The sequence below is a fragment of the Vombatus ursinus genome, unplaced genomic scaffold (genome assembly GCF_900497805.2).
Source record: "Vombatus ursinus unplaced genomic scaffold, bare-nosed wombat genome assembly UNPS02010461.1, whole genome shotgun sequence".
Classification (NCBI taxonomy): domain Eukaryota; kingdom Metazoa; phylum Chordata; class Mammalia; order Diprotodontia; family Vombatidae; genus Vombatus; species Vombatus ursinus.
This window is the reverse complement of record NW_020950239.1, coordinates 8506567-8517309: the sequence shown is the minus strand read 5'-3', so window position 1 is coordinate 8517309 and position 10743 is coordinate 8506567. Positions and strand designations below refer to the sequence as shown.

General features: G+C 41.3%; 1 protein-coding gene across 2 annotated transcripts in view; it reads right to left on the bottom strand.

The window, feature by feature from the left end:
* Positions 1–9834, bottom strand: part of USO1 (USO1 vesicle transport factor) — an 89761-nt gene extending 79927 nt beyond the window's left edge. For both annotated transcript variants that reach the window (XM_027854633.1, XM_027854634.1), the window contains exon 1: positions 9715–9834. In XM_027854633.1, the coding sequence (XP_027710434.1) occupies positions 9715–9780 (66 nt within the window). In that variant the 5' untranslated portion in view covers positions 9781–9834. The remainder of the gene's footprint in view (positions 1–9714) is intronic.
* Positions 9835–10743: the final 909 nt, after the last annotated feature.

Here is a 10743-nt window from a genome sequence, read left to right as displayed (position 1 = left end):
ACACACACACACACACACACACACACACACACACACACACACACACAACTCGGAGACTATCCTTCAAGAAATAAATTAAAGCTTCTCAAATCTATTACAATAAAAGGGCAAAGATAGAAAGAATCCACCCATCTCAGGAAGGTCACAGGCCAAATCCAGAGCTCTGTCCAGAAACCAGTTAAAGAGCCAAGAATCTTGGGGTCCCACAAGAGTGGTGGCTGCCACTAGAGATCAGAGATCTGGGGATACAATACTCCAAATGACAAAAAACCACAGGCGTACAATCATGAGGAACTCATCCTGCAAAACGGACTATACAACCTGTGAGAGGACCTTTAGTGAACTACTAATGAAAAGCCAGCGCTGCACAGAATGACTGGAACACACCTAATCTGTGCAGCTTTACACACACTGGGTCCTTAAGCTCCATCAGGACAGCGCTGCCCAGAACTGTGGCACAGGGCCTACTGCACAGCAGGCGCTTATGTAACAATGGGTGAACTGAAAGAACTACGGCCACACGTGGCACACACAATTTTTTTTATAATTATTATCACTAACATTTACATAGCACTTCCAGGTTTACCAAGAGCTTTATAATAAAGCAGGTGCTATTATCTTCCCTATTTTACAGATGAAGAAACTGAGGCTGAGAGAGGTTCAGTGACTTAGCTAATGTGACTGAGCAAAATCAAACTCTGAGGTAAAGTCCAACACTCTATCCATTCCATCTACACTAGCTGTGATGGGGATATCTATTTTAAAGTCAAAAAATAAAAAAACAAAAAACAAAAAAACCTTAAGTCTGCTTCTCAGACATAATGTTAATACAATCACATAAAATCAATTACGGCTTCAAGAGATGTGTAAAACTGCCCAGTCCAAATCTAGATTAGTGACAAAACCAAGCCTAAGGATTGTACTGCTACTTTTCCCTTTTGCTTTTCTGGTCTAGATCTGTGATTTCATATGCCTCAATATAACCAGGAACTCTGTCTTTTACATATTGCTAACATTCTGTGGCAACAACTTGAATAAGCCGACCTTTATCTGAAATTTCATCACAGGATCATAGACTGAGAGTTGGAAGGCACTTTGGAGGTGACCAAATTCCACACCCTCATTTTACAGATGACAAAACAGATCCAGGTTTGCACAATTAGTACGATCTGAACCTGTGCATCAGTTTGGCTTCCAATATCCCATACAGATAAACAAAAAAAAGGTCACAATACAAAATTCTGGAGATACCAGAAGATAAGGACCTCTCAAATCAAGCAACCAAACATTGATTAGGTACTTACTGCATGAATATCACTGTGACAGACATAAACAGACCTTGTCCTCAAGAACCTTACATTCTAACACCAGAAAATACACAAGTGCCTAAGTATGCAAAAAATAAATACATACTAAAGAGTAAATGAGAGGTAATTGGCATATGGAGCCAGTACAAGATTGGGGGAGGAGGTAATCATGGTGTCTGAACTAAGTTTTGAAGATAATTAGAGATTTTAAGAAGAAAGGAAGAGAGAAAATGCATTCATTCCATGCTTGTGTAAAGGCACACAGATGGGGGATGGAACGGTTTGTGTGAAGAACAGCAAAAAGTGGGCTTCCAGCTAAGACGGTGACATGAAAAGACATGGCGGAACCAGGCCTGTCCACTATGTCCTAGCCAATATGCGAAAAGGTACTAGATACAACAACAAAAAAGAACTGGAGAAAAACAAAAAGAAACTCTTACATCCAGTCCAGGACTGCAATAAAAGCCTATCAGAAGCCCAGGGAAAGGGCATTCCTGACTGCAGCCCTGGGCAAGTCACAACCTCTCAGTACTCTAGGCAATTCTCTAATTAAAATGAAAAATTGCAGAGAAGGAACCACCTAGCACTGGTAGAGGGAGATGACTTAACTAGGATCCCCCAGAACAATGAAATCACAGGTCCACTCCCTACACCATTACTTTCTTAACATCATAAACAGTATCTATCTAAAAAGCAGTGCTAGCCTTATCTGTCCCTAAGATGAGGGATAAAGAAACGAAAGTCACTGTAACCACTATTATTTGATGGAGATCTAGAAATGTTAACCATAGCAATATAAGGAAGGGACAAAAGAAATCCCATTCAAAATAACTACAGAAAGTATAAAATACCTAGGAGTCTACCTTATAAATACCAACAAAGAAATTAAATGAAATCAACTATAAAAGTAGTTGGAGAAATAAGACTTAAATAATTAGAGTTTTATCAATTACTCTGAATTGGGTAATGCCAACATAATAAAAATGACACTGTTACCTAAATTAACGTATAGATGAAATCCCATATTAATTGAACTCTAAAAAACTGTACGGTACCAAAGATATTATAAAATACATGCATGTAGAGTAACAAAACGTCAAGAATCTAAGGGAAAAGATGGGAAAAGGACGTAGTAGCAAGAGATCTCACATTATATTACAAAACAGAAATGATCAAAACTATTTGGTACTGGATAAAAAGAAGCAAAGTTCATCAGCAGAACCCTAGACCTAGAAGGAAGGAGATTAGTAAAGTAGTGTTCAATAAAACCAAAGACTCTAAATAGGGACGTAAGGATTCACTATACAATAGAAACTGCTGAGAAAATGGCAATAGGGCAAATTTAGATTTAGAGTTTTAGACCAATAACTCACACCACAGACCACAATAAATATCATAATCAAAGGAGCAGGGAAAGAAATACCTTTAATAAATATCTAGAAAAAGAGTTTTTAAACAAATAAGAGAGAGAGGATCACAGGAGGTAAAATGGACAACTTTGATCACATAAAACTAAAAATCCTTTGCACTAACAGATACAATGCAGTAAAATAAAATTAGAAGGTTCACAGTTAATTGGGTTGGAAAAATCTTTGCAGCAAAATTAAAGGTCAGCTATCCAAAATACATAGGAAATTAACATAATACATAAGAACCATTTCACAAGAGATTAAAAAGTCAAAAGATAACAGGAAGTTCTCAAAAGAGAATATCAAGCTATCAATAACCAATGAATAAGAGAAACCGAATGAAACAATTCTAAAATTCCACTGCACACCTATCAGAAGGGCAAAGATGACATGAAAAGGAAAATGCCAATTACTGAAGGGTTGTGAGAGGAGAAGTACATTAACACATTGCTGGTGGAGCTGTTAACTGATCCAACCATTCTAAAAAGCAATCTGAAACTACCCCCAAAACATCACTAAACTGCGATCCTTTGAGTTAGCAATTCCACTACTAGGTATGTCTGTTCACGGAAGGTGATCAAAGTAAGAGGAAAAGGATGCTACGCTGGGCAGAGTTTGATTTGTACCAGAGATTCTAGGAAAGCATATTTTTGCTTCAGAGGAAATATAGATAGCATTCCATGCATTGAAATGCTTCAAAGGAAATAAGCTCATGGACGGATGGGAAATGACACAAAGATAATCAATTTCAACATGGAGGAAGGACAGAATTTGTCTGAAGAGACCGATGTGCATACACAAGGAACTCATAAAGCAACTTACAATATTAAAAAGAAATGTACAGAAGAAGGAAGCACTGTCAAAATAACAAAAGATGAACATGAGTGTGACAGTCCTGCAAAGGGGGTTCTGAAATCTAAAGCTCAGAATGAGTGGAGGCTAGTGAGAGAAAGAAAGACAATAAAAAGGGGGGATAAGCTATATTGGGAGAAAGAGGAGCAAAGATGAAATAAACTTTTGCCTATAGTGGAGAAGGCAGAGCTACTAAATTGTTGGGGTTTTACTGTGAAAAGAGAATGACCTTTACACTAGAAAAGACGGACAAAAATTACTAACAGGTGTTGATATATAAGGTAAGTAAGGAGATAGTAAAAGACTTCCTAGCTGCCCTCGATAAATACAAACCACCCGGCCCAAAAACTCCTCTTGGGTCCTGAAAGAACTGGTGCATTTAACTGCTGAGCCACTATCAGTGATATCTGAAAGAACATAGAAAACAGATAATCTATAAGACTGGAGATGGACACACGTCCTGATTTTCAAAAAAGGGAAGAAAACAGGGTTTACAAACTATTGGCTAAGATATGAACAAATAATTCTCAAAGAGATTTAAGCTATAAATAGTCATATGAAAAAATGTTCCAAATCACTTGCAAATTAAAACTCTGAGAATCTACCATATACCTACTGGATTGCCAAAAATGACAAAAAAAGGAAAGTAACAATTTTTGGAGGGGAGGCAGAAAGACAGTCACATTAATACACAGTTATCAGAGCTATAAACTGGTAGACTTTAGGACTATAGCCCTAAGTCACTAAGGCATACCCTTACTTACACTACTAGCTAGACCTATACCCCAAAAAGATCCAAGAAAGAGGAAAAGGACTTATATGTACAAAAATATTTACAGCAGTTCTTTTTGAAGCAGCAAAGAACTGGAAACAAAGGGGATGCCCAGTATCTGGGGAATGGCTGATCAAATAATGGCATATAAATGTAATGAAATGTTGAGCCCTAAGAAATGGGGAAAGGGATGGTTTCAGAGAAACCTGGGAAGACCTGTATGAACTGGAGGGGAATGAAGGGAGCAGAAACCAAAGAACAATATACACCATAACATATTATAAATAACAAGAACTTTGAAAGGTGTAAAAACTCCGATCAATGGAATGATCCACCAGGATTCCAAAGGCCCAGGGATGAAACCCCCAAGCACCTCCTGACAGAAGGTGATAGAAGGACTCTTCTCAGACCTGGCCAATGTGGAGATTGGTTTTGCTTGACCGTGTATATCCGACACAAGGATTTTATTTTTCTTTCTTTCAAATGGGGGCAACAATGAGATCACCAAAACACTTGGGAAAAGAGGACCTGAAGCATTTAAAAACATCTATGAGAGAATGGAATGATGGTCAGTAAGAAATACAAACAGAACCCATTTGGAGATATGCTTAGAGAAAGGCATGTGGCAAAAAAGAAAAGCAAGCCATTCATAATACGGGTTCATAGTTTCATGTACTGTTCATTCTCTTTTCCTTTTCTGCTTTAAATACGGAAATGTTCATCTTATTTGGTGTTGGTTTAGAATTTTTTTAAAAAGAAAAAAATAATTCTACAAGACTGAGTTTAACTGCAATTCCTAGCTCAATTCTAGAACAGATCACTAAAAAGAACTGATTGGCTAACATCTAGAAAGAGGAGGGATTATAAAGAGCCTGGTCTGGCTTCATATAGAATAGGTTACAAAAGAGATCAAAGAAAAAGGCAAAGAACCTGTACGTACAAAACTGTTCATAGCAGTTCTTTTAGCGGTGGCAAAGAATTGGAAATTGAGGGGATGTCCATCAATTGGCTGAAGAAGCTGTGGTAGATGATCGTGATGGAAGACTACCGTGCTATAACAATGATGAGGGGGGATGGTTTCAGAAAAATATGGCAAGAACTGATGCAAAGTGAAGTGAGAACCAAGAGATCACTGTGCACGGTAACAGCAACGTTGTATGATCACTGGTGAAAAAGTTAGCTATTCTCAGCAATATGATGATTTAAGACGATCCGGAAGTACTCAAGATCCACCTCCAGAGAAAGAACTGATGAATTCTGACGGCAGATTGAAGGATACTTTTTAAATTTTATTTTTCTTGGGTTTTTTTGGTCTGTTTTATTTCACAACACAACTAATATGGAAATGTTTTGCATTATTACACATGTATAACATATAAAACTGCTTCTCTTCTCAATGAGGGGGAAGGGGAGGGAGAAAATTTCTAACTCAGAATTTTAAAAAAAATGTTAAAAATTGTTTTTACGTATATTTGGAAAAAAAAATTTTTTTAAAAAGAAATCACAGCAAAACCAGAACTGGAAATAAAAAGGATAATCAGAAAAAAAGAAAAAAAAAGAACAGGTTATGCCAGGTGAAGCTTATTTCCAGTTTCTCACAGGATTACTAAACTAACAGACCATAGGAATGCTGTGAACAGAGCTTATCTGGGTTTAAGCAAAGGTCTTAATAAAGTATTTCATACCTTTCTTTAGAAAACATGGACAGATATGGCTTAAGGTTAGTAAATAATACAAGATGGATTCAGAACTGGTTGGATGGCCAGACTCAAAAAGTGTCTGTGAATGTTTCAAACAGCAACATAGCAGGTCTCCAGTGTAGTACCACAGGGATCCATTTAGCTCTGTCTGACCTTTTATCAGTGACTTGGATAAAGGTCTACGTAACAAAAAAGTGGGAGGAATAGCCAATACCCAGATAGAGTAAGGATCCAAAAGGATCAGCTAATTGTCCTCCAATTGCAGCCAGGAGAGAAGAATGGTTTTTACATTTTTAAATACAACACAACTTTATTTAAACTATCTTAGGGCGTGCAAAAACACGGGCTGGCCCTCAGGCTGTAGCTGGACAACCCCTGCTAGAACACAGAGCCCATTCTAATTACAAGAAATTCAACAGAGATTTACAAATGTAAGGTCTCCCACTCGGGTACCAAAAGAACAACTCCACAATCACAAATCAGGGAGGCCTGGGTAGAAAGCGGTTGTTCAGAAAAAGATGAGGGTTTCATGAACTACAAGCTCAACATGAGTCTCTGATGTGATGTGGTAGCCAAAAAGGATGATGCGATCTTGGGCTGCATTAAGAGAAGCAGAGCTTCCCAGGACAGGGAAGTAACAATCTCACTGTACTGTGCTCTTGTCAGATCTCATCGGAAGGACTGCAGTCACTTCTGGGTGCCAGTTTAAGGACAGTGACAAGCTAGAGAGTGACCAGGGAAGGACCGTGACTCTCATCCTATGAGGATGGAAAAGGACATCCTTACCCTGGAGAAGACTCAGTGCAGAGGCTAGCTGTCTTCAAGTATCTGAAGGGCTATCATGTGGAAGAGGGGTTAGATTTGTTGTGTTTGGCCCCAGAGGGAATAAATGGGACCGTGAGGTGTAAGTTACAAAAAGACAAAATTAGGCTTGATGTCAGGGAATAATGTTCATGATCCAAAAGCAGAATAGCCGAGGGATGGAAGCAAAGGCTGCATGACCACCTGTATTTCATGGGGGAAAAGAAGGGAACATGCCATCGATTGAGTGCCTGGCTCTGCACTGTGTGATGACCAATGTTATCGCACTCGATCCTCACAATAACCCTGTGAGATAGGTGTCATTATGATCTCCATTTTACAGTTAAGAAAACTGGGGCAGACAGGTGAAGTGACCTGCCCAGGGTCACACAGCTGGAAGTATCTGAGTGGGGATTGACGGGAATTCCTTGGTGTAGTGGTTGGCCGAGACTAGATGCCCATTCAAGTCCTCCCAACTCTTAAACTCTGCCATCCGTACGTACAAATATATTAATAGCAGCATTTTTTTCTTAAACTCTGACACCTCTCTGCACAAACGCATGTAGCAAAGAAATGGAAATAAAGTGGAAGCTCATAAACAGGGGACCAGATGAACAAAGTATTTCAATATAATGGAATGTTATTTTACTCTAAGAAATTACGAAAGGCATAGATTCAGGGAAACCTCTAAGGCTTGTGTGAACGGGGGCAGCAAAGGGAACAGCACCAGAACAGTTTATACAGTGACAACAGGGTGAAGAAAATCAGGTTGGAAAGACTTCAGAACTCGGACCAACCACAACTCCCCAAGTTTAAGAGAAAAACATGCTTCCCGTCTCTTAGCAGAGAGGTGATGGGCTGAAGAGTAAGATTATGAAACTGTTTTCCTTGATTATACTTATTAAAGGGGAGGCTTTTATCTTTATGGGAGAAGAGGTGTGTGTGTGCACGTGAAGTTATGAAAGAAAAGGCAGGATAGCAAAGTAAAAAAAAAAAAGCAGCAATGAAACATTATAAAACACACTGGAGAGCAGAAGGAATTTCAAAAAGAGGCAGAAATGTAATTCTATTCCTTTAAAAAGTGATAAGTGAATTCCAAAATTATGAAGATCAAGCAGGATTCGAAGGAAGAAATGGGAGAACTCTCCAAAACCAGCCCTTTGTGGAGGTATCCACAGGTATTACACATTGCACATGTTTTTGGACTTTTTCAAAGTAGTGATAAGCTGTGCAGACTTTTTCCTCTTCTTTTTCTGTTTTCAAAAAATACTATCTGTCATATGGGATAGCTCTCTGGGGAGGGGGATAAGGATAATGGGCAAAACTATAAAGAGATTACAAAAATCAATTAAAAACTTATTTTTAAATGCTCATTAACTAAAAAAAGTAAAATTTCATAAAAAAGAAAAAGAGAAAAAGGTGATAAGGAATCAAAATCCCATTTCATGCAAAATCCACATTCTATTCTTTGTATACTAAAATGTTCCTATGTGTTTATCTTCTGTCTGTGCCATGAAACTGTAAGCAACTGGAGAGGAGAGACTGTCTTTTGCCTTTATATCCCCAGGGATTACTTAGCACTGTGACTGACACATAGTAGGCAATTAATAAATGCTTACTGACTAATCTGTAGATGTTCCATCAAGTTCATTAAAAAACAAAACAAGAGAGCAAGAAGGCCAGTACAGTTTGCCAAGCCACTCTTGGAAGCAAAGGCAAGAGAAGTAGACTGGGCCAGGATATGAAAGGGCTTGAAATTAAACAGAGAGCAAGCCTGTAGACCAGGATTTCTTCACCAAGAGGACACACCACGCCCCCTCTCCACTCCCTGAACTTGTCATATTTTGGTAAGTTACCACATAGAGGGTGGCTTAAGGTTTGCAAAGTGCTTTACAAATATTATACTGGGATCCTCACAACAACAATGAAAGATAATTGATATTATTATCCCCATTTTACAGATGAGGAAACTGAAGCAGATATTAAGCGACTTGCCCAAAGGGGTCACACAAGTAGCAGATAACTATGTGTATACATATATGTGTGTGTACATATATGACACACACATATACACATACACGTGATACATATATGTATTATACATACATATTCTATGTAACCTATGTTATAAACTGTATATTGTGCGTATGCAAGTTAAGTATGTGTTACATATAGGCTGTACAGATAATAGATAATACATATTAGTACATATAAATCACATAAACTGGATGTATATACGCATCTACACAGATACGCTATACATTGTGTCCACTGCATATAAGCTGTATAGACATGTAATATATAAAATGCATGCTATACATATATAAAACCACAAGTATATATGTAACCACATGCATGTGTCATAGATTGCACGGGCTAATTACACGTAAGCGTATAGACAGTAGATACTTGGTTTCTGGTGTATTTTCTGCACTTCACATGACTCTGAGAGTGGATAATATGTACGCGTGTATATAAATATCACGCTTCTACATCTCCATTCACACCTATTTTAGACACGGTTGAGAAGGGCTGCCGGGTGCCCCCAGACCCGAGGGGGAGGGAGGGGACGGGGAGAGAGCAGGGGACGGCCGGACTTGAGACAGGCGGCGCCGGCCCGAGTGACACCCGGCACATGGGGACAGGCTCTCGAGGCGCCGAGCCTCCCCGCCCCCGCCCTCAGAGCGGACCCCCCGGGGAGCCCGGCTGGACAGCTGGGCTCTGACCCGACCCCCCCCTCCCCCACCCCTGCCCTCCCCTCCGCCCTCCTCCCGGGGCCCGCCGGGCGGTCGGCGCAGCGGGGGACCGCACCCCTCCCCCTCCCTCTCCCCCGCCACGGGCCCTCCCCCTCCCCTGCTGCTCCTCTCTCTCACCGTCTCGGCCCCCGAGGGCTGGGGTCCGGTGCTCTGACCCCCCATCACCCCGCGAAAGAAATTCATCTTGCCGCTCGCTCCGGGAGGACGAGGTTCCTCCCAGGCCTTCCCCAGAACCCCTACCCCCGACCTGCCCCCCAACTCCCAGGCCTAGCCCTTAAACTTCGGACCCGGCCCCCGGCCCGTCCGTCCCCACTCCCGCAGCCGCACAGCCCGGAAACCACCGCCGCGCGGGCCGACCTGCGCATGCGCGGGGACGTGGCCTGACGTGGCGGCCGGGAGGGAGGGGGGAGGGGACCGGCAACGGCTCCGGAGCTCGCGCGGCGCCCTCGGAGCCCCGCCCCTCTCCGCCGGAGGCCCCGCCCCTGACTCCGCCCCCTCCCTGAGGTGCCTTTCCAGCTATTCCCGAATTTCCTAGCCGGGGATTTCCACTTTATCCCCCTGTCTACATCTTATTCGTACAACAGTTTGCAGTTTGTCTCTCTCTTTCGAAGGATAGGGACTGTTTCTTCCAAGTTTTTATTAAGCACTTAGTATGTGCCAGGTCAAGCACTGATTAGACACCTACTAGACGCCAGGTGCTGCGCCAGGGCTGAGGATACAGAGAAAGGCAAAACAAACTGGGAGAGACCAGCGAAGGATGATTCACAGACAGAATACGTGCACAATGAACTGGAGATCATCTAAGAGGGAAGGCACCAAGATGAGGTAGCCCGGGTGACTGCAGAGCTCCTGGCACCTAGTAGGTGCTTCATAAATGCCAGCTCTCTGACTGCCCCCTGCCAGTCCTAGAGAAAGTCGTGACTCCCGAACATGTGCTGGATTGCTTTTTTCTTAAATTACCCATCTTTTTGTTTGTTTTTACCGTCCCATCCACTACCCGGGGTAGCACTGTCTTTTATGAGAAAGAATGAAAAAAAAAAGAGGAATAAAAGCAGTTTAGCCAAACCAAACAACAGAACTGGACAGCATATGCAATATCCTACTCCCTGTACTGCAGAGAAGAGAGGAAGCTTCATAGAGGTTGGG